The sequence below is a fragment of the Seriola aureovittata genome, chromosome 6, assembly GCF_021018895.1.
Source record: "Seriola aureovittata isolate HTS-2021-v1 ecotype China chromosome 6, ASM2101889v1, whole genome shotgun sequence".
NCBI classification, from domain to species: Eukaryota; Metazoa; Chordata; class Actinopteri; order Carangiformes; family Carangidae; genus Seriola; species Seriola aureovittata.
The window spans coordinates 15,213,062-15,237,312 of NC_079369.1; the positions used below are offsets into that span (position 1 = coordinate 15,213,062).

At 40.1% G+C, this 24,251-nt stretch overlaps 1 protein-coding gene across 3 annotated transcripts; it reads left to right on the forward strand.

Moving 5' to 3' along the window:
• The first annotated feature begins 14 nt into the window (after window positions 1-14).
• On the forward strand, window positions 15-24,071 carry rubcn (rubicon autophagy regulator). 3 transcript variants are annotated; one of them, XM_056377820.1, is made up of 22 exons: window positions 15-315; window positions 2,572-2,725; window positions 3,449-3,532; window positions 5,310-5,469; window positions 5,729-5,835; window positions 6,057-6,282; window positions 7,190-7,615; window positions 8,110-8,157; window positions 9,015-9,110; window positions 9,753-9,868; window positions 10,118-10,316; window positions 10,779-10,886; window positions 11,849-11,923; window positions 15,072-15,132; window positions 15,224-15,356; window positions 15,506-15,651; window positions 15,940-16,004; window positions 16,215-16,453; window positions 16,858-16,919; window positions 17,023-17,176; window positions 17,323-17,416; window positions 20,833-24,071. In XM_056377820.1, exons 1-22 carry the CDS (start codon window positions 278-280, stop codon window positions 20,967-20,969), a joined length of 2,928 nt encoding a protein of 975 aa, XP_056233795.1. In that variant the 5' UTR covers window positions 15-277; the 3' UTR covers window positions 20,970-24,071. The 3 variants fall into 3 exon arrangements, with proteins under 3 accessions (XP_056233795.1, XP_056233797.1, XP_056233796.1); XM_056377822.1 differs by lacking the exon at window positions 11,849-11,923 and having other exon boundaries at window positions 16-315; XM_056377821.1 differs by lacking the exon at window positions 8,110-8,157 and having other exon boundaries at window positions 17-315.
• The last annotated feature ends 180 nt before the right edge of the window (window positions 24,072-24,251 follow it).

Here is a 24,251-nt window from a genome sequence, read left to right on the forward strand (position 1 = left end):
TTTATTTAAAGTGAAAGCGTTATTAAGATTAAAAAGTGGGCAGAGCAGAGGACAACACCCCTGCCCACTCACTGATGAGAGCGGTCATGCGGCCTCTACTGTTTTGATCCACGGCTCGGGACAGGCAGGAGCAGACATGGCGGAACACTGGAGATCCGGGTGACTCTTTCAAGAGCAACCCTGCTACCGCGATAAAACTCCGTTGTACCAAGTAAGGCAGGGGGAAATATCGCTGAAGCTGGCAGCTTTGTACGGAGCTCTGTTCCTCCCGGAGGACATGGAGAGCACGGTGGAGGGAGAGGCGGAGGAGCGCAGGTGAGTGACAGCCTGGGCTGGTCTGATTATAGCCGGTTAGCTGGGCTAAGAGTGAATGTGGTGACATAAACAACAAAACTAGAAACTGTAACACCCAAAACCCATTCGGTAGTTAATCAAAGACGACCAAAAGGACCGGCAACTCACTTGAGTTGAGACACTAAAAATGTCGGGTAGCAGTGGTGGAGTACTGATGCTGGTTTATAACCTAGCAGCAATGCTAGGCTAAGATAACCTGACATGTTAAGGTTTGACAGCTTTGAGATAGCAACATCAGTTGTGCGGCTTCTATCTGTCAAATCCAATAGGTGAAGTGTTAGACTATCTACTCTTTTGTAAACGTTTTCAAAGCAGCATTTCTGTTTATTTTATCGCTAAGACATTCACTAGCCTAATAGTTATCTGTTAGCTACTCCTTAGCTAGGTTGTGCTAACAGCTAACTAGCTAGCTGTCAAATCAAGTTGACATTTTCTAGCTGTGCGCTGTCGCATGGTGTGTTGTGAAGAATTATTTTCACACATTAGTTATAGAGGTTAGTGGGCTAGAACAGGGGTTTAAATAATGGAATACGCAAGCTGGAGTGCTTGTTTTATTTCAGGCTGTTGACAATACGATTACTTTTTAAGTGTTTGGGAGTAGTGTCGTTAGTAAATTCTGCACAGTTTCACTAAGTTTTAACCCCGTGTGCTGTAACAGGAGCCTAATTTAATGTCCTTTCACTCTGAATAGTGAACATATTGTACTCATTGTTTTCATATCAGTAGTTTGAGTATTGCTTAGAAATACCCGCCTTGTTGGGACATGATAGGTACACAAGCCAAAAAGGTTGGGAACCACTGATTTTCCCTTGTGTTGTATTTTTTTAGGTTATCATGATTACTTTTAAATGTCAAATCTTAGTTTGAAAGTAACTATTACATCCTCCTGTCAGCTAAATATGATAAAAGTAAAAGGAACAATTATTCTCTTTGACATGTAGTGAAGTGCCTCAAATCTATTCTTATGAACAATACTTAGGTAGATGTACTTAGTTGTATTCCACTACTGGATGAGCAGGGTAAATCATGATAACTTTGAGATCCTCTTTGTCTAAGAATTAAAGGTCAGATTGTATAAACAAACAAATCTGTCTTGACCCTTGACACACACACGGACACTCACTCACTCACTCACTCACTCACTCACTCACTCACTCACTTACTCATAAACACAAACACACCCAAACAAGATGGAGAGTTGTGAGGTTAATCTATAACCTCAACAACCTCTTCGAGCCTTGTGGAATTTTACTCCTTAATGACCCACACACACATACACATACACATACACATACACATACACACACACACACACAAATCGCACAACACATAGACCTCTGTTGTTGAGTAAATGTATCATGCTCTATAATATGTGGAGAATGTTCTCTAAGATTCAATCAACCCTCTCTTCATGTTACATGATTGCATTTGATTAGTTAGCTCGGCAGCTGAACTCGTGATGCTGCTGCTCTTCTATAAAAAAAGACTTGTTTTCATAAGAGCCCCCTTCATAGATTTCATACCCTTTATTTTTTAACTAGGCATATATCTTATATGTATAATTCCACTGTCTTTGTCTGAGATGTCATTTTTAGTATTTTAGGAAACATACCATTTTCCTCGTGTCTTTGGACCTTCAAATGTTTTCAACTACAACCTAATGACATATTTTAGGGCTGACTGTTACATCTTTATGATGCATTTAAGGACACACCAAACAATAAAAACAAAAGCACGAGATGGCCGTTTAAATTATGCACTCTAGGTTCTTGGTAGCCTCTGGCTTTCAGTTTTACTGCTGACCTGTTGTTATAGAGTGTGACCTGATATCTTTTAGACACTCTATGAACAACAGCTCTCCATAGCTGTATCCTCAAGATAAGGATATAGACTTGCACATCGTGAGCGCAGGACTTCAAATTTCTTGTAATGGGAATTGATGCCAATATTTATGTATCTGTCTATGTAGGAAATGATGTGGTAATACTGTTGACACATGTATTCATGTTCAGCAGTTCTAGGTAATCACTGAGTTAAGTCAGGTTTTTGTAACTTAACTGCTGAAGATGCAGTTTTTTATTTCGGGAAGTGTTTTTGTTCTTGTGAGTAATGATTCAAGCCTAACACCAGCACTGCTAACACCAGCACTTCTTTACCCCGTTCCTCATTCCTAAACTTCCTGCCTCACTCCTTCCTGCTGCCATGTTTTCCTTTCAGGAGGGAGCACTGGAAGTTGCTGTCCAGCCTGAAGACCACAGTTGAGGGTCTCGTGTCCACCAACAACCCCAATGTGTGGTCACGTTATGGTGGCCTGCAGCGGCTCCACAAGGACATGAACAACATCCTCAGCCATGGACTGAAGAATGAGCAGGTCAGGAAATCTGACTGATACTACTCTCCCTTTTGTAATTATTTGTTTTTTGTGCAATTTGTAAACAAAGTAAAATACTGATCACTCTCACTGTGATCTCTGGACAACTTGGGCAGATTTGCAGGTCAAAGTTAGCATTTGTTAAACTTTAACCAGTGAATTTACATGGTTGGCCACACAAACAAAAAAACCACACTATCGGACAACAAACTGCAGCATTAGTTGGCTCAGTGTTCCCAGATTGCCCATGTTACACCTGTGACATCACATTGTACTTGGATGTGAAGTGTAGGGCAACACAGGACAAATGTCAGTGACAACCTACTGTATATACAGAAGTAATTAAAACTTAAGTTATATTACCAGTAAATATAGGCTTTACCTTTGCCACATAATGCCCCAATTTGAAAAATGAAGAAAAGGCATTAAAGACCTTCACATCATTAAAGATTATGTAACAGGAAAGTTTCTTACTTACACCACACGTTGCCAGGAATGCTGGTAGAAGGTTTTTTGTCATATGCTTTACCAATGTAGAAGGTCATTTTTTCTAAACGTTTTGACAGGAGACAGGTGTTAGCTTTCATCATCAGTTCACCTCCTCAAATTTAGATAAAATAACGAAATGTGGGACACATTCCCTCTCCCTGACGGCTTATTGTGTTTATTGACGCTCCTTTTCTCTGTGTCTGGGTCATGCTAACCGCTGGTTTTGTGTTGCAGGTGTACTACAAGCAGAGAGACTACTGGCCGTTTGTGTGGTGTGTTCGCTATATCAGCCCTCAACTCGCCTCACACGTTGAACAGGTATGGTCACTGCCAGGATGGCATTTAAACACTTTCAGTTGGCACACAAATATCTTGAATTTGTAACGAGAGGCAAGTTTATATGAACACACGCCCTAAACATTGCAAAGTTGCTCTTGAAATTTTTTAAAATACAGATTTTGACTGTTAGTTGTTATATCTAATTTAACAGTGTAAGGTTGTCTGACCCGCGTCCTTCCAGATTGTGAACTTTGCTGTACAGTTTTCATCATGTCCCTCAAAGAACGTGGTTATGTGTAAGAAATGGTATGCTTTACTGATTACACATTAATCTTGAGGATGTGAACATATAATTGTATAATGTATCATCAGCATTGTAGCATCACTGATGTTGCTGTTGAAGGAAAATGAGTCACTGACAAAACTTGTAATGCTGACTATGATGAGTTATTTACAGAGTAGTGTTATTTGTCTCCTAATCATAAGTCATCTTGTTGCTTGCTTTGTTTCGAAGTTCAAAACAGTGTTCGAAACCTTTTAGGTTCCACATTTACTGCAGGGCTGGTATGTTTCAGTTCTGTAATTTCATTTTCAGAAACAACAGGTGATGTGTACCCATGCATTTTTACTTTTTACTTCTACAGTGTTTAGCTCTTGTAGGAGGGTAAAAACGGGTGAATCTTTATATTTTGCCTGAGGCAGTTTTTTTTGTTGTTTTTTTTGTTTGCCCCACCAACCACTGTGACAAACTAATCCTCATTTAGCTAATGAATTGTCCTTGACTTTGCATGTTTGACAGTGAAAGTAGATTTTGGTTTTGATAACAAGTCTGCCTGAAAGACAAAAAACAATAGTTCCTACTTATGTAAAGCTGAAATGTTCAGTCTTAGTACCATGAAAAGATGACCTCAGCAAAGTCACTACACTTCCTGGATTACCTGTTGTGTTAAGTTTGTGTTGTGGAGAATAATCATCCTTCAACTCCAGTCCCCTCTGTCAAGTGATGACAATACTGTGCAACAGCAAACGGATCTGGAGTAGTTGGAATCTAATCTTCCTTACGCGGGTTACTGTCCAACAGGGCTTGCAGCTCGCTCAGCCATGATGCAATCATCATGTGACGATTTGTTGTTGATATCTCGCCTGCACTCTCCTGGATTTGTGCTGATATGTTTCTCTCACTCCTTGTTCCACTCATTGCTCACTCTGTTCAGACTGTCAAGCTGATCTCCTGCATCATACCATGTAGAGCCTGTTTTAGCCCAGGGTATCTGCTGGTATCTCTTAAAAAGTCTTAATAAGCATTGAATTCAGTTATCTCAAAAAAGGGCCTCAGAAGGTATTTAAGGAGACTGTCAGTTGAAGCAAAAACCTACATTTAAATTAACTATAATTAACTGGGTGGGAATTACTAAAAAAATTGTAAACCTTATTGTCCCTGCTGTCATTCTTTGATGGACATGGCAATGAAAATGATATTATACTGCATTCTATGTGATATCAAAAAAGGTATTTGAAAAACGTACATACAGACAGAGTATCATATAGACTGCCAGACTTTACTGGGCTACAAGAGTGCCGCCTACAGAAATGTGAACCACAGAAAACCCAGTGGAGATGATCCCATGATACTGGCTGCTGTGCGGTTTAATTAAAGGTGTGGACAACAAAAACAAAAGGAAGTAAAGCAGTATTAAAATTTTGTCTTTATATTGAAATGAAAAGCATTTTTTCTACCATTTCCCTTGCAGATCTGTTTCACATTTCTCTCTGACTCTTTCTCTCTCTCTCTCTCTCTCTCTTTCTCTGTCCTCAGTTCAGTCACCTGGAGCCGGTACTGAGCAGCGGGATGCAGAGTGCTGGTGAAAGCTACAAGGCCGAGCGCTGGCTGCTTCACAGCTTACAGGTTCACAAGCTGTCCGCTCAGCTCCGACCTCTGCTCAGGCATCTAGGACATAAACGTAAATACTATAATGGTGAGTTGTTCAGTCTCAGTTTAATATATAAGAAATTGTTGTGCACTGTAAGCTTAAATAAGTAAAAAATGGCTAAAATCACTTTCTGTTCTTCAATTCCCTTTGCGTTTGTTCCTGTCCTTCTGTACAAACTTCTCTTTTTCACTTTCTTTGTGTTTTCACTTATTGCCTACTGTTTATTGCTCTCCCTATCTTATCTCATTACCTCTCTTCGTCTCCTTCTCTGTTTTTGTCTCCTTGTATCTCTCTTATCTTTTAGACGATGCCTTTCTGCTGAGTGAGCCCCACGTGACCGCCATGTTTCAGTGTCTGGAAGCTGTGGAGCAGAACAACCCCAAACTGCTAGCCCAAGTAGACACTGTTGGGGTGGGTCTTGTGAAATTACTTAAATGCTTGAACGGTGCTTCAATAATGTCTCTCTGCTTTATTTGTTTTATCTTGAACCCCATAATTTTGTTGTTCATCACCTTCACTTTTATCTATTTGTTTCATTCAGTCCTAATGATGATGAGTTCAAAATAAGTGTTGTTTTAAGAAGAAGACCTGGGACATGGCTTTAAGTTTTTTATGCCCTTTTCATCCTCCAGCTGTCCCCTCTGAAGGGCCCACCATGTCTGGGTCTGTTGAAGAGCCAGAGCCTGTGTGTGTTGCCAGGGGCCGGTGGGGCCTGGAAGAACCGTGACTCGGCCCCCCGAGGAGAATCTCTAGACCGCAGACTCACCACCTCCAACTGCTCTCTGCGAGAAGCAGTCACCCCCAGCCACAAATCCGGGAACACTACGGGAGTCGAATCTCTAATCAGCAACAGCACAAGTGAGGAAAAGCTGAAGGGTGATAATGAAGGTTTTTAAATGGGTTTTTCATGGTTGGTGGGGGTTCATGTTGTGTTTTTTTGATGTGTAGGCTTAATGCTTACAAATTAGTACCATTTGTATTGTCAGCTCATAGGGCCAATTAAATGTTGGCAGGTAGGTGGCATTTCTTGTTCTTTATTTAATTGCTGTTAATTACTGTTAAATGGTTCACACTAATCAATAAATTTGACTGACAGATTTTTATATAATTTTTGACTTTTTAATGTAAGTGTAAATGTGGTGTGGTGATGTAACGGTCATCACGCAAAGCAATAGTACTTGATATGTTGATATCTGAAGTGCAGATGTGTGTCACCAGATGATTTGTTGTTACAATATTTGACCACATATGGGTTTGTGGTCAATTTTAAGGAAAAGAAATTTAGTGAGATAATCCCACAAGATCATTTTCACTTAACAGTCTCGCCAAAGAGGACCAGGCTTGTGAAATGACAGATTTTGAGGTTGCGCAATAAGTGAAGCAAACTAAAATGCTCACTATTCTGCAATCAGTATATAGACGGATACCGGGGGTTGTGTCAGGGCATCTATGAATGCCCTACAGTTTGTATGTGAATAGAGTGACTGACTTAACCATACAGAGGCCTGATTGTTTGTGAACAAGGCCAGTTATTGAACTGGCTCACTAAAATGGATAAAAACCAACTTGGACTGGTTCTCCTTAGCACATTTTAACATTATTGTTACTTTGCATTAAATACAAACTTAAATTCCAGTTATGTTTAAGATAACCTTGTCCATTCTACATGTGACCATAAGTTGTTCTTTTTTGGAAAATTTTGTTGTAAAAGCATGCTTCTTACTTGCTTTCTTCTGCTTGCTTTCTCCTACATTTTGTGTTACAGATACTACCTCTTCAGCTAGCAACCTGGGCGCTCCCTGGGTGTGTGTGTCCAGAACAGGGGAGAGCGAGTGTGGTGTGACCCCCCCTCCTGGCCCTGTCTCGGTCCCTTCTATCTCCCTAACAGAGTCTCCCACACCCAACTCCCTTCAGCCAGAGACCGCGGACTCTGGTGATGGCGACTATGATGATGGTCCAGAATACTTGGCTATCGGTAACCTGGGGCAACGCAGTCGCCGTGACTCCCAAAGCTCCACCCACAGTAGTGAGCATGGCGAGAACACGGACCAGTCCCTTGAACGGAGTTCCCAGGCCTTGCCCCCACCCAGACGCTCATCTTTTTCAGAGGGTCAGAGGGGGCCGGGCCGTGGGTCCCGAGGACACACCCGTTCCTTTTCCGACACTGGGATCAATCAGAAACTCAGGAATGGTGAGTTAACTTGGAGGTAACTCATTTGCAGGTGGGCTACACTCAATCTGTTGTTATGTTCGTTAAGGTTGAATTGAAATCGGAGTGTGGTTGACGAGCAACTGTATTTATGATGATCATGATGATGATGATTTTTATTATTCTTTTTATTTTTTTCCAATAAATTTAAGACTTAAAGGGTTAAATAGTTTTAGAATGAGCCTTGAGCTTTCTGCAGGTGATAGAAACATCTATTAAACAGTTCCCCTTTTGTACAGTGTCTGGATAAAATGAGAGTGTGATTTAGATGGAGTTATAGCTGAATAGTGTGTGTTCACTTGTAACTGTGTAAGATATGACGAGGCCACATTCGCCCTCAGAAGGTGCACACTTCCTGTCTGACGCTTAATAACATCTCTACTCTCTTTGCTCACTGTTTCCCCTTCTTGGCTTGAGGTAACTTTCTCTCTCTCTGCTCTATTTCTCTCGTGTCTTTTTCTACTTTTTGTGCGAAGGAGGGGGCCACCGAAAAATCACCATAATAATAGAAGATCCAGTTGCAGGTTGGCAGTGCAGTTTCACTGTACTCCATCTCTTGACCCCTCCCACCCTCCGCTTTATTTTTCTCTGCATGGTGATGAACTCTCTCCATCCCTCTCATTTTCAGTTTTGCCTTCAGCTTCATAATCTGTGCTTTTGGTTTTTGAGGTTATTTTTTTTTTTACTGTTTTGTTTTAGTCGTTGGTTTTATTCAAGTGAAATTGATGTGACAAAGCCATGAATGATCACTTTCATTGTTGTGTTGTTCATGCACACATTTTTCATGAATTATCAGAGTGTTTTGTTGAAAATTTCATGGCGTGTTCCTTTCAGTACAGTTATGCTGTATGCCAATATCTGTAATGTAATGTTAACAATTAATGTTTACATGTCAAAGATGAATTACAGCAGGAGTTTTCCTGTATTTACTGCCTGTACAGGAGGTAGTTATAAAGAATGATATAATTTAATATACATAAATCTTTCTTTTGTAAAAATAATAATTGGGTCACTATTGTGTACCAGCTTTTGCATAGATGTGTCTTCTGAACCTCTCTGAAATTTTTGTTAGCAGGGGAATTTGTGCAGTCCTAATTAAATTATACAGACTGACTCACATTATACTGACAAAGGTCAACACTCAGCAGCCCTATATGTGTTTCTGCAAGCGATTAAAATGAACCATCTCCATAGATTTCATTGATTGTTTGACACAAAAACGATGATACAATCAAAGCAGTGTTTAACCAGTCGCTGTCCCTGCGCTGTGTATAAATGGTGGTGCATGTTCCCATCAGTTTTTAAGAATTCATTATCGATTGTATTGACTCTGGCTTGTAGGGGATAAGAGTTCCGTTAACATGGACTGTTTGTCTCTTAGAGTCGGCAGGCGACGACTGCTGCATGAAGGACTACAGCCCCTTCTCAACTCAGTGCAGTGATTCCAGCACCCCCAGTTCCCTCTACATGGAGTCTCGTGAGTTTTCTGATATTCTGTTTGCAGTACCTGATAATGCATTTGTTTTTTTTTTTCATTTTTTAACTACTGTTTGCATTTGTTTGCATTTTACATTTATTCATGTTTCAACTCAGTTGGTCTTGTACCTGGTTTGAATCAAGAATAACATATTTTAATTATGTAAAATGCATAAACATAAAATCATAAATTGTCATAAACATAGATAAACTGTCTTTTGTAGTAACAGAATCCATGGGTTTTATTTGGTGATTGTTTAAAATGTAAGTGAGATGTGAACCAGAGAAAGTCCCCTGCAAACTTAAATACAGGAGGAAGTGGGACAGGAAAGCTGACATGAATGTTTCTTGGGGGGAAAAGAAGAGTCTTTAGTTCCTGTATATGAATGTAACAAGCATGTTAGCTGGTCCATTAACATGACACTCTGGATCCTGAGCAGGAAGGTCAAAGAAAAGTCATTAGGTATATTTGTCAGTATTAAATGTTTTATTCACCACAATATTGTGTGTTTTTTGGCAAGCGTAGAGTATTTTATTTAATTTTGTTCATACCAAATTGATAAAATGTAAAAATTCCAACATTGAACTGCACTTGTGTGCGTAACTGTAATGGTATTTGGTTGTGTATGTTTTGGGTGTTCAGATGGATCCCAGTACAGCAGTGTGTCAGATGGGATGTTCAGGAAGCCGTCGGAAGGCCAGAGCCTCATCAGCTACTTGTCAGAGCAGGACTTTGGCAGCTGTGCTGACCTCGAAAAGGTCAGGGCATTTGAACTCATGACTATTTAGAACTGGTGTCGGTGCTAATTGATCAGTCAGTTGGCCAATCATTGATTTAGCCAAACTCCATTTGTATACCCTTTTTATATAAAGTGCTTTACAAATAGTGGTTTGATTGGAAAAACTACAAAAATTCTGTAAATCCTGTGTGAAATAAAGGTTTAGAAAAAGTACAATGAAGTTAGTCTTCTCTCCTGGCTTATTTCTAATTTGCTCTGTGTTCTGTAGGAGAACGCTCATTTCAGCATTTCAGAGTCCCTTATTGCAGCGATCGAGCTGATGAAGTACAACCTGCGGCGTCAGGAGGAGGAGGGCGAGGAGGAGGGAGACAGTGACTGTGAGATTCAGCAGCTCAAGCAGAAGATCCGCCTGCGCAGGCAACAGATCCGTCGCAGCCGCCTGCCGCCCTGCACGACCTCCCAGCACAGTAAGTCAGCATTAGAAGTGGGGTGCAGTTAGATAAAAAGCATAATCATCTGTACAGGTGCACGATGTTTCCTTCATGTGATTCTTGGTCGACAAAAGACATTTCATTTTGATTATTTGCTATTCTGGTCATTTAATGGTGAGTAAGCTTTATTAGATATCTTTTGAAAATGACACCTCTGTTGTAACACGCTAAAAACAAAAATACATTGATCTTGGACTAGATTTTAACAACAAATCCTAACAAATGGGTGCATTCACCTACAGAGGAACAAAACCTCGACTAAAATCTTAGATGTATTCAACATATGTCTCATTCTCAAATCTTTCCTCTTGGCTCAATAAATTAGTCTCACTGGCATCATAGGGTATATATTGTATAATTGTCATCTGTTTCTATTGATTTCTGTCGTTCATTTGTCTCATTCTTTGTTTTGTCTCTCGTCTCCTTCCACTCCTGCAGTTTTTCACTCCACTGACAGTGGAGGCTCCAGGAGGAGCTCCCAGGATTCCTACCAGGGCCTGTCTGACTCCGGCTCAGCTGAGGAGGTGGAGGAGTGTGAACTGAGAGGTAGAGAGAGGGAATGAGGGAGCACCAGGGAAGCCTTTCACAGAGGGGGAAAAGAACAGACAACAAATTAGATTTTTCTTTTGGATTAGTTATTAAGTGTCACAACTGCTAAATCAGTGTGACCATGTGAACTTCTTCACTCATTTTGTGGATTTGTCATTTCAGCCAGCATCTTTTTATTTGATTATGAAAAGGCTACAGCTACAAACTTTAACTTTAATGTAGTGTTAACATCTATTTGGGAAAAAGTTTTCCATTTTAAAAGAAAAATGCTAAGAATTCATTATCTATCTGTGTGAATGAGTTTCTTTCTGTTCCAGTCATAATTCATACCCTCATCACCACACTGTCTTCATATTACTCACCAAGCATGTCATGTTTTACCATGGCCCATAAACTTGGACATCTGAGTACAAAGTCTGTAGTGTTTGGGACATTAAAATTTTTTATTAGTGTTGCTATTTATACAGACATTACAGTCATGAAATTATACATCTAGGATTATTTTGGTCACAACATTTAAAGGGTGTGACTGGTGTTGGAAAGCTACTTCTGTATTCCAGGCAGTCATTTCGAAACATTTCCTTCTGCGTTAGGGAAGCAGATGCCTGTTGCTGTTTTGTGTGACAAATAGTAACCACAAGAGACTAATCGCTAACATACAGAGGTGTCTGAACATGTAATACTTTGATGCTATTAACATGGGTTGTGGGATTTTATGTGTGCATGTACTTTGTGTTTGACTGTTTGTGTATAACTGCACGTCTCGGTACTGCAGTATGCATATACACAAGTGTGTTGTATCTTGGAGCTGTATAACTGCATGATTTCCACATGTACGGTATCGGTGCAGTATACTGTACAGTGTATTTTGCCTGTGACACTGACACACACCTCTGTGGGGTGTTAAAAATGTTTGTGTGTGGTGATAGTTGTGCTGAGTGTTAGTTTCTGTCTCTCAGATGGCTGTGAGGGTCAGTCCCTGCTGGCGGTGTCACAGAACGGCCTCTCCCTGTCACTCGCCTCCCTCTTCTCAGGTATCTGCAGGCTGGACGGGTGGGCGAGGCTCCACAGATACATACAGACTGTTTACTGAGGCGGTGCTCCTCTTAGAGGAAACTGATGGCTTCTTTCCAAACTGAGAATTTCTTTATTTAATTCCTCCTGCTAAACTGGGTGTGGTATGAAGCATAACTCTTGCCGTTGCCAGTTTATGGCCTATTTTCCATCTTTGTTTAGTCCTACTGATCAATTCTGTCCAAACAGTCAACCCCAAGATTTTCTATGCATATATTTTCCAGATATTTCACCTTGTAATGAGATGAGTGTGTATGTATGTATATATATATATATATACTTTTATATTTTCATATATATTTTTTTAAATCCCTGTCCTGCCAGCTTTCACTTAAGATTTTTCCATACTATCTGTACTTGCATGTGGTCATGCATTGCAATCTACACAAAGAAATTCAAGTACTCTAATGATAGCCAGGAAGTTCAGAAAAGGCATGACAAAAGATTTTTTTTTTAACTTGCATTACGTATTTTTCACAATATCTCATTGAGTTTTGATTTACATGTTTAGTTTTAATGCAAGTTAGTTCAGTCGTATTGTGTTGAAAACTCACAGCTGTTAAGTAAAAAAAAAAAGAAGATAATACACAATTTTGGACAGAAATAATCAGCATGATGGGAAAAAATATTGGCAAGTTGCAAACTGAGCTGATATCCAAGCATCAGGATACTTCACTAGATAATCACAATGATCAATAACAACGTCCAGTTCCTTTTCTCCTGATAACCAAACTTCTCACAGTTGGAATTAAAAACCATCCTGACTCCAGATATGTAAACTCCAAACTATTACTGGCTTGATTGTGCAGGTAATCAACTGTTAATAATTAGTTACTTTCCTTAGAATTAATAATGTTCTGCAAGTGAAAGAGTCACAGCAGCTGTTGTACTTAAGTGCCTGTGTTATTCAGATTCAAAACTTTATTCTCCTAGTACAGTTCTCCAATATCCTCCAAAAAACCTCGATGGGAATACTGTAAGTTTTCAGTTTGGAGGGGAGCCAGCTTCCTCCTCACATCTGCTGAATTGTGCACTTGGCTGTTTATGTTGGTGCTTGTTGCTCCAGGGTTTTGGTGGTGCAGGAGGACAAATGTGCCTGTGCATGTCAGAGTTTAGAGAGGTTCATGGGAGGAGATTAATGAAATAACAAGTGGCATTTTGTGGTGACTGTAACTACAGGCTTTTTTCACTCATTTATCCATCCATTCAACCACCCCATTATAATTATCTTCAAAGTGGTCCCAGTGAGATTGAGGTGTGAGTGCTGTCACATACATCTTTCCACCTTGTTGTTCCTTTTTAAAGTTTGAAGTCAACCCAGTACCAGCTGTCTCTCTTTGAAAAACTGGCATTCTTTTTTGTCTTGGATTGTGAAGGAACACAGGCTGTGTTGTCTGAAACCAATTATGAACATGACTGTACCTAATTAGAATTGGAAAATACATATCACAATATAAGATCACGTTATGATACAGGAGAAGACCAGATATTGCTTGGGATTTTCGCTATGGTAATATTGTGATATTAGTCAAAGTATATTGTTTTCTTGGTCTGTGTGAAGTGATAAATTTTTTATTCATATTAGGCTGTTTAAGTGTACTGGAATTAATGTTGAATGTCCCAGTCCAGTGTGGTATCCTCAAATGATTTATACTTATTGAATCCCTTAACCAAAATAACTAAATTGAACCTAAATCCAGTAACCCTAATCATAATCAAGAACAATTTCACTAAAACTGAAATCATTTGTTTGATGGCATTTTGCACTTGTTAAATGAAATTACAAATTAATAGAACCATATTGAAAAATAGGCTACATTATTTGTAGTTTATGCAAATAAACATAATTGTATATAATACAAAACCACAATTTCCCATGAGAACGCATTCTACCTCTAAATTAATAAATTTTCTGAGAGCAGCATTTGTCATCCCTAAAATAATATCACATTATTGGTATGAAGATATTTGGTAAAAAAAACAGTATATTGTTACTTGATTTAGTCATTATCCCCCGAGTCCTAAACCTAATCAGACGGACCAGCAGTTGGTTGGATGTCAAAATGTTCTGTTTAGCAAATCTCAGTAAATAGATTAATGAATTAATCTTGCCTAATGCCAGTGATAAAATATTTTGTCCTAATTTCACCCACTTTGTAATTATGCTGCAATTGCACCTCACTTATACGGACGCTGAATTACTGAAAGTCAATCACCACGCAAACATTGCTTTTTGTGCCACTGTGCCTGTACAGTAGTGTGACTTTGTAGTTGACAATCTTCCAAAACTTTCAGTACAAATGAGGCCAGAGAATTATTATGTGGTCAGCTGATTTTTCACTCATTATTTAGGCCAGTTGGATTAGTGCCTATGAAACTGTAACCTGATTTTTTTTGTTTAATCAGTCCAATAGAAAATGTCTGCACATGAACAACAAAAGCCATTTGTTGATTCCTGCTGATAACTTGCTAAATCTAACCATTGTTTTATGTCAGCAAACGATGTTGATCCTTTGATAGACAGAAGCTACTGTAGTTATACAACAATCCACACAGGCGGCCTCCTGTTCTGCCAAAGCTCTACTGCTTCATGTCTTTGCTTACTTCACATGTTTGTGCAGTGTTATCTCTACTCTACCATTAAATCTCTTTGGCTTTCCCGTATGCTACCTGCTAAAATAGATTTCAAATTTGCCTGAACTTAATCAGATGTGATTTAGATTTTTCAGTGGATTTCACTCCAGCAGGGAAAGGGAAATTGACTTCCTGGATTTGTCTTACATTTGTATCCCAGATCACATCTCTCTTAAGTCCTTTCTTCTCACAACATTGAACGCTGGTTAGCTGTAGCAAATGGTGCCTTTTTACCTGTTGTGAGAATTAAACACCATCCACCAGCCACCTGCTGGTACGTTTTTATCTAAACAAAATCATCCATCACGTGACAACTCTTCTTCACTCTAAAAATCACAAAATTTGGATTTTATTGCACAACTAATGATGATCATCTAGTCTCTGTGACTGGTGGATAAAAGGATTTTCTCATGTGTCTGTCTCTGCTCCTTAATGTTTAAGTCTCTGTTATTTTACTGTTGTTGTATCTTCCAGATGCAGACATAAAGCGCAGTGTGAGCTCCAGCACCAGGTCTTTTCTCAGCTCAGAGTCCATGTAAGTAACACAGACACTTCATTGATTAGATGCAAACAGAACAAACATAGGCATTTTTGGAAATCTGTTCTCTCCTCTGTGTGTTTTTCAGCTCTCCATCCTTCCTCCAGTCTAACTCTGCTGAGTCAGTAGCCATGGGTTTGCTCAGGCAGTTTGAGGGCATGCAGCTTCCTGCAGCCTCAGAGCTCGACTGGCTGGTCCCAGAACATGACGCTCCACAGAAGGTACAAAATTTTGCTCACATACTCTATAGTGCTTAGAATAATATCAGAATTCAGTTCTCCACACATGACACTTAACAAGCAATAACTGATGTCATCTAGAGAAGTCCGTAAGAGGACAAAACTGAACTCCCTCCTTTGCTGTGTCCCAGCTCCTGCCCATTCCTGACTCTCTGCCAATCTCACCTGATGACGGCGAACATGCGGACATCTACAAGTTGAGGATTCGTGTCCGAGGCAACCTCGAGTGGGCACCGCCTCGACCGCAAATCATCTTCAACATTCACCCTGCCCCTAAGTGAGTTCAGATCAGGTGTTACCTTCCCTTTTTTGGAAGTGGAGACAGCATGACTGTAATGTGACATGTTGTGAGCTCTGAAATAGGTTTGGTTTTCCAAGAAAGCTGCTTCCAGCTGTCTTTGTGTTGGTTTTGTCATAAAATCTAATTGGCCTTTAATTCTGTTGGCCATTTCTAAATTTGTCTATGTACATTAATTCATATTCCCATAAATAAAGGGCAGTCCGCTGTCCTCGCTCTTTGACCTACAAAATGTTTTGTTACTTACATGTTTTCTGTCTCTGTCAGGAGGAAGATAGTTGTGGCGAAACAGAACTACCGCTGTGCTGGCTGTGGTACCCGCATTGACCCAGGTGTGTCCAGCAATCCCAGACAGACCTCTGTAGAATCAGAAAATAAATGTTTTTGTTGTTCTTGAATTTTTTACTAGGGAAAAATGTGGTACTAGGGCCTCAAATGTGGTATTTTCCTTTATGTATAGAAATACACTGAGGAGATATTTTTACTCACTCAAATTTTTACCTCTACCGTGCTTTTGTTTCTGCTGCCTTCCCCCACCTCAGACTATATTAAGCGTCTGCGTTACTGTGAATACCTCGGCCGTTACTTCTGCCAGTGCTGTCATGAGAACTCCCAGGCGGTGGTTCCGGGCCGAGTGCTGAGGAAGTGGGACTTCAGCAAGTACTATGTCAGCAACTTTGCCCGGGACTTGCTGAGCAAGATCGCTGGAGACCCGCTGTTCAACCCCAATGACATCAACAGTGGCCTGTACAAGAAGAACAAAGCTCTGGAGGCTGTCAGGGTGAGTACACAGGCAGCAGTGGGATGGAGAATGAGGCATTGAACAGATGGTGGAAATGTCTCCTAATTGAAAAATAGCAAACTTGTGACAGATTTTGCTGCTTAAAATACACAAATTATCTGGGTGTGAAATCAGAATGAATCGAGCCATTCATGCCATTAACAACTGCCATTAAGATGATGCTAAAAAAAGCCTCACAGTTGGCCAGCAGTAGTCGAAACAGCTCGTACCTGCTTATAAATGGAAAGAGGAGAAATTTAATGCTTGCTCAGTCAGCTGGCAGGGACTCTGAATATGAAATGCCTTAAACTGCACAGATGCTATAATTAGGAACTGAAGGTGTCCTTTTTTTGTTATTGTCTGTCTAAGTAACCAGGTAATTTTTTTTCTCCGTTTTTGTTCAGGTTTTGAGAGTGCAGCTGTTTCACATGAAAAATCTCTTCAAGACCTGTCGTTTGGCTAAAGAGTAGGAATTCTGTTTGTTTCACAAGTTTCACACAAAATTATTCTCCCTGTAAGACGGGCATCACCAATGTCTGTGTGTGTGCATGTGTATGTGTGTCCCTCAGGGTGCTGGACCAGTTTGACAGCCTGCCAGGTCACCTGACTGAGGACCTTCACCTCTTCTCCCTCAATGACCTCACCGCTGTGCGCAACGGGGAACTGGCTCCCCGAATGAAAGAGCTGCTTAAACTTGGTACCATGCACGTAGCTGGCTGTGTGGTAAGATACAGTGATTAAACACTTTTAGGGAAGAGATCAGTCACATCAGGAACTTAAGTCAGTAAATAACCAGATATTTCTAAAACCCATTTCACCTTAATCCAGTATTTTGCTTTCTCTGTCACCTTTGCTTCGATCTTCCCCAGCTGTGCCAGGCGAAAGGTTTTGTGTGCGAGTTCTGCGGCAACGACAAAGACATCATCTTCCCCTTCCAGTTGAACAAGTGCCAGCGCTGTGAAGGTGAGCCCTCTCTGCTGGTGGCAGGCCTGGGCGGCTCGAGAGCCCCCTCCCCCCGCCCCTTCATTCCACTTTCTTGGAGAGACTGGAAGATCTCCAAACCTCGTAGGCTGGCAAGGGCCCTCTCCCAAGACAGGAGAGAGGGGGAGGGAGGGGAGGAGGTTTTAGAGCTAGCAGTGGATCATGGTGGAGAGCAAGGGGAGAGGGGAGAGATGGGAGAAGAGCCAAGTCATACAGCAAAAGAGAGACGAGGAATATTCCAGGCTTTCGCTCCTGGAAAGCTAGTTAACATTTTCTCTAGGAGTAAAGGTGATGAAGGAGAGCATGAGGAACAGGAGGAAGGGACAGAGTCGGAGAGGGAGGAAGAGAGAGAGCAGAAAGGAAATGATCACGGGAAGGTATGTAGCAAAGAGAGAGCAAAGAAAAAGGAAAAAGTTAACCTGTTGAAAGTTCTTCAAATAGACAGACTAAAGAAGAGCATCTCAAAAGGAGACGGATGTGACAGTGACAGTGAAACATGCAGCAGTATGGAGAGTTTAGATGGAGTCGGACAAGAGAGGAAAGGACGTTGGAAGGTATCAGGGTTACTGAATCTACCCAAGGGTTTCTCAAAAAGAGAGCAGGAATGTGAAGGGAAAACAGAAGTGAAAGGGGAAGAATCTGAAAATCAGTTTTTGGAGAAACCAACAGGAACTAAAGAGAAGGGGAAAGCCAAGTGGGTGGTTGAGGAGGGTAACGATAAGCAAGACAAAGGCAAGATGGAGGTAGCTGAAACGGTAAAATTCAAATCTGGTGCAGAAAAAGGGGAGAAAGTTACAGCTATGGAATTGCTGAAACCTCATCAGCTGTCCGGTGTTTTCTCAAGAGGGAAAAGCAGAGCGGAGGAGGATAAAAGCAGGGAAAGTGATGGAAAAAGAGAGGTAGAAACTGAGGAGAAAGGCCAAAAAGAGTCAACCACCATAACACGGAGTAACTGGAGAGGTCGTAAAACCCGCAAAGCCAGGAGAGTAACCAGAGGCAGGAAGACGAGGGAACGAACAGAAAAGGAGAGCAACACGGATGATGGGGAGAGTGCAGATATGAATGACACAGATGATAATACCGAGAGAGGTGGAGGACAAGAGTAAGAGCAGTAAAAAGCTTAGACATGTTCAAGCTACGAAGGGTAAGAAATGCCGGCTCCTGGAATGTAATCAGCCAAGTTACAGTTCACTACATAGCTGAAAAGGTAATATTTGATGGACGGTAAATTACATGTGTCCAGACACTGATGACTGATTATTGGTAAGAGTTAGCTGAGGACATATCAAGCAAAAGTCTATAGTTGTTTTACAGAGGTTATTTTCTTTTGGTCACAGTTCCCTAGATTTTATAATCTGTATATTTCAAATACTGTCTTGCCACAGCTGCACAATCGCAACTACATTGACAAGACTTTTTTGCCTTTACAATAATCCTGACATCAGTGTTAACAATATCAAATAATCAAGGATTATAGTAATTAAGTAACATTAAAGGAACATATCAGGAAATATCCTTATTGACTTTGTTGCTGAGTTAGATGAGAAGATCGATACCACACTCATGTCTCATAGCAGCTGGTTAGCTTTAGCTTAGCATAATGACTGGAAACAAGGGGAAACAGCTAGCCCGGCTCTGTCTGATGGTAGCAATATCTGCCTATCAGCAACTTTAAAGCAAACTAATTAACACATTATATCTTTGCTTAATCTGAGCAAAGTGACGAGTTGCAGTTTTGTGTCGCGGGTCAGGGGTCAGACTATTCTTTGGCCGGGTGCAGTGGCTTCCTTCTGGCTGTAGAGTCATTTAGCAGACATATAATGACAGTGGTATCGATTTCTCACCTAATTATCGGCAAGCAAGCAAACAAGCACATTTTCCCATCATGCCAAGCATATTTTTTGGCTTTCACTAAAATCTGATCATTCAGATTAAATGTGCAGTTCTACTTCTTCTACTTCTTTTTCACTCCCTCTTTCACCTTTCTCACCCTTTCAACTGTCTGGTGGTTTGAGTCTCACACTTTTCTACTACTGCTCCCATTTGTCACTGAGTTCCTGGTACTATGGTTGTGTCTGTTTCTTGGCTTTGCACAGGTGATGGAGGGAAGATATTTTGGCAGCTATTTGGTGATGGGTGTCTCTTGGCTTAGACTCTGGATGTGTTGGTGTCTCACCGGTGGTTTAGTTTTTTGTCTTTGGCTCTGAGCTCTGCATTGTTTTTATCTTGGCCTCAGCTTGTCACCAAGAGGTGGATTGCAGCTAAATTGGGATAATTTCTTGTGCTTGGGATGACAGATGATACCAAAGTGGTGTTTCACTCGTAAATGTTTACATTTCAGCTTAATTTGGTCATGAATTTCAGTTTGGATATTTGTAGTGGGGGTAGTCTGTTGCACATGTTGTCTCTGAGAGCCTGTGGAGGTTTTTTTAATCTAGCCAAACACTACTTAAGATAGATAAGAGAGTCCTTTATTAGTCCTGCAGTGGGGGAATTTGCATATTTACATGAGCTGATTTCTCTGTTTTCTCTTTGAAATCCGCAGAAGTAGTGTTTTATTTAGATGTGCACGCTTCCACCTCAGAGGAAGCATTATGCCTGTTGTTACGCTGCCTTATCTGTGATTGATTTTAAGCCATTTTGTCTTTATTTAGATTTTTGTTGAAGGAAGAATGTCTTATACGAGGTGACTACGTGTGTCAGAATGAATTGATGTGTAATTTATGCTTTTTAGTTTTTTTTTTTTTTTTTTTTTTTACATCTGCCTGCTATTATTTAAGTTCCATCTTAATGTGAACATGAAATAAACAATATTTTTGAATTTGCGTGGCTTGTCATTTCATCGATTTCTTTTAAACTTTTATTTTTATGTCATTTTTAAAAAAAAAAAATTTGGTGGAAAAAGAAACAAAATCACTTCAGACAGGGATTACAACTATCTGTGGAAGCAGATGAGTTGAGAGATTGAAGGGTTGTGAAGCACTCCTGGAAGCACAGATTGTGTCTGAACAGGTTTAGGGTGTGTGTGTGTGTGTGTGTGTGTGTGTGTGTGTGTGTGTGTGTGTGTGTGTGTGTGTGTGTGTGTGTGTTTCCCAGAATATCAGCTTTCCCACATACCTGCCTCCTCCTGCCTTCTGCCCCGCTGTCTATAACTCCTGTGCCTTTTATACTCCCCTGCTCACCCTTCCTCCCTCAGATCTGATCGTGATTGGCTGTTGTGTTGGGACAACATCTCATTGTCGACAAACTAGTTTAACTGGTTTACGTTCTCTATGTGAACACTGCTGCATTGTTTGGTTTAGGAGAATGGAGCAGCTCTCCGTCTTATCATGACACTGTAAATCCTTTGAAGTGTTATGTCACTGACCCTTATTTTTGTCTTGTTTCTCCCTTTGCAGAATGTCATGCATGTTACCATCGCAGCTGCTTCCGGACAGGTAAAGACTGCCCTCGGTGTCAGCGGCTGGCAGAGCGGAGAGAGAGGATGGCACGTAAAAACATGGAGGAACAAGAAGACGAGGGAGGTGGGACCTAGTGCTGGTAACAGAGGAAACTCGGAGACAAGAGATGAAGAAAGAAGAGCACAACGCGACCATGATTGTAGAGACTGACCACCTCTCTTTCCGTTCCACTCCTCTCAGGCCTGGGTGACAATAGTCGCTGCAAACAGCTGTTGTGATCTCAATAGACTCCAGATGTGCAGTTATTACCATCAGTTGTGCCAGTGTCATATGAGTTAAAGAGGAACACGGCAACTGCTGATTTTCAGATTATTTTTTTTCTGCAAGCTCTTTTCACACATGCTGTGAATGAATCCTGTTTGAACAAGAGTCATTTTAACATGAAAATCAAGCGACTTTAAAGAAAAAAAAAAGTCTCAATTCCCTCCACGGCTCTGCAATTTTCTAATTGAGTTTTCCTCAAAGAAACATAGCTTTAAAAATATTCGAACTTTTCTTCTACAAGTCGGCATTGGATCATCCACAGAATGTTGGTCCTAAAGTAATAATTTCATTTAATTTCCTTGTACATAAATAAAGATTAAAAGTCCTGTATGTAGGACTTAAAAATATTAATTTTGGCGACACCTATTGGTAGAAACAGAAGAGACAGACAGTAATCCTTGTTGCTACAAAAATGTGTTTTTAAAATCCATCATTTTGGCCTGTGAGAGAAGTGAGAACACAGTTTTTCTCCCCATTGTGTGCTGCACCTGTTTGCACAGTTCAGAAAGGTTGTATGGAAAAAAATCTACTTTGAATTGTTTTGTATGAGAAAGTTAAGTGTGGATGACAAAACCTGCTGCCTTACAGGGATGTCTGACCCCAGCCCTGTTGCAGTTACATGTTTGAAAAGGGCCTGAGATTCACTAAACTTCATGGCACTTTGTTCTTCTGTGGTAAAATCAATATATTTGACATTTAGGTGGATCAGAAAAACAAGTGTTTGCTCAGATTATTGTACCCAGGGTTGATATTCCTCCTTCCTACAACTGCAGCTTCTGGCAACTGCTTTGACTCTGGTGATTTTACTGGCTACTGGCTTAGCTGAACTTTGTTTTTGTAACCTAAATTGACATGGTCTATTTTTAAAATAAGAAAAATCATATAGCAAGTAAAAGTTTAGATCTGTTTTATGATTTGATTGATTTTCAGTGCAGATACTGTATTGAAGCTATCCTGCCCTTTATATTGAGGTTTTTTTTTTTTTGTTTGTTTGTTTTAATTTGAAAACACTGAAGACATTGAATTATTCCTTTCTGATCCCTGATCCTTATTGTCATGTTTTAAACTGTTTTAGCCACGCTTATGTGCCTCTGGGACCAATGAACTTAGACTGGCAGTGCTGGTGGAGTTACATTGGAATTTATAGAACTGCGCTTCAGGAAGAGGTTTCAGAGTCGGTGTTGCGAATATTTTTTAATGAAACTAAAATGCTCCATTTTTGTGCTGCTTTGTGTGTGAGTGTGGTTGCTAGAAAGTGCTGTGTGAATGTGAATGTGAGTGTGTGTGTGTGTGTGTGTGTGTGTGTGTGTGTGTGTGTGTGTGTGTACACACGTCTACCTGCTGTACATGCAGCCATGCACAAACGGTTTGCACCAGCCTAATCAGCACTTGCCTGTTTTCTAAAATCGTAGGTTTTGAAATAATAGAGAGAGTCCAGTTAATTGCACTGATCTTGTCTGTTTGTGTTGGAGGGGTGAGTCGGGACGGTCACTCTTTCGGGGGATTTTTCAGATGCTTGCTGTGAGAACACGAACCTTTACCATGAATTGTCCTTGTTTCTTTAATGAAGCTCCTGTCACCTGGGTTGCACTATATTGTCAAGGGTTTTAGTCCAAACTTAAAGAGGTCATCAGTTTATCATACTCTTAAAGTGAAGCAGAAGCATTAATCACCTCTTGGACTGAAATCTTTCATATTAAAGTGGGTTTTCTCCAACAGATTTTAGTAGTCTAGCATAGGTTCCTAACATTTTTGGTTTGTGACCCCTTAAAGGAATATTTTGACATTTTGGAAATATACTCCTTTACTCTTCTGGCAAAAGTGAAATGAGAAGATTGATACCACTCTCATGTCTGTATGCTTAATGTGTAGCTGGGTCCAGTTCAATGAAACAGTCATTTTCCATCTCTGATTGTTTTGTTTTATTTGAGGGAGAAGTTCAAAGAAGTGCCCAGTATCTAACAAGAAAAACTTGCATAATTTGAAATAACGGTGATGTTTTTTTTCTAGCTTTCTTGCCATTTCAATCATCAGGGGACCCCTCAGATGTTTCCTAGGACTTTTTGGTGGGTCCTAATCCCCAGGTCGGGAACCACTGATCTAATTACATTTTATTTATTTTATTTTTTTGTTTTGTTGTTTTTCCCGCAGAGTTAAAAAAAAAAAAAAAAAAAATCTTGTGACTGACTTTGCTTTTAGGGCTTCATATTAAATGTGCACAAGTGGTGTTTCTATAGTGAGTTAAAATATCCAGCAGCCTCAGGTGTTGAAAATGTTAGGTTGCTTCTTTTTATCCGATGAGTTTTTGAATGCATGTTCATACCATGGTTAATGATAGGAAGAAAGATGTGGGAAAACAAATTTGCACTCCACTGGTTGAACCAAACATTTCAACAATTAGATTTCTTTTTTTTTTTTTTTTTTTCCTGGATTTTTGTCCCAAATGAAATTTTATACGTATAAACCTTTTAACAGATTAGGCTCCAGGGTACATGCCATTCTCAACAGGCTTTGCTTTTATGTGTACAACTCCTGATGAGATGAACACCCTCATCCCTCACCCTCAATATATGTGATATTCATGCCCTTTAGCTCTCACAGATGAGCATTGAAGAGATAAACTTGCACCCATGTCTTTTCATTTTAAGCAGGCTGCTTTTAAAAGGAAACTCTGAACTCTTCACTTCATGACTCCTGAGTGACCAAACGACTCCACCGAAAAACCTCCTCAGATCAGCAGATTGTTTGTCCTTGGACTGCCTTTAACATGGAGGCGTGTGGAGGTTTAAAGTGCACTACAGATTAAAAAGTCTATCATTAAAAATGTTAATTATTGTTATTATGATTATTATTTGTGTTAATTTGCCTTTGTTCTGTACTTATGTTGACAATAAAAGACTGGCTAGACTGTTCATGAGAGTCTTTGTTTTTGTGTGTTGATAGAAAAGTTGGGTTTTTTTTGTTAATTAAAGCTAAACTGAAGTAACTAACAATTGTTTCCATAATCAGTTAATCTGCTGTTTATTCACTTAATTCTTTAGACAATAAAACATTAGAAAACAGTGAATCATAATTTCCTAGAGCTTAATATG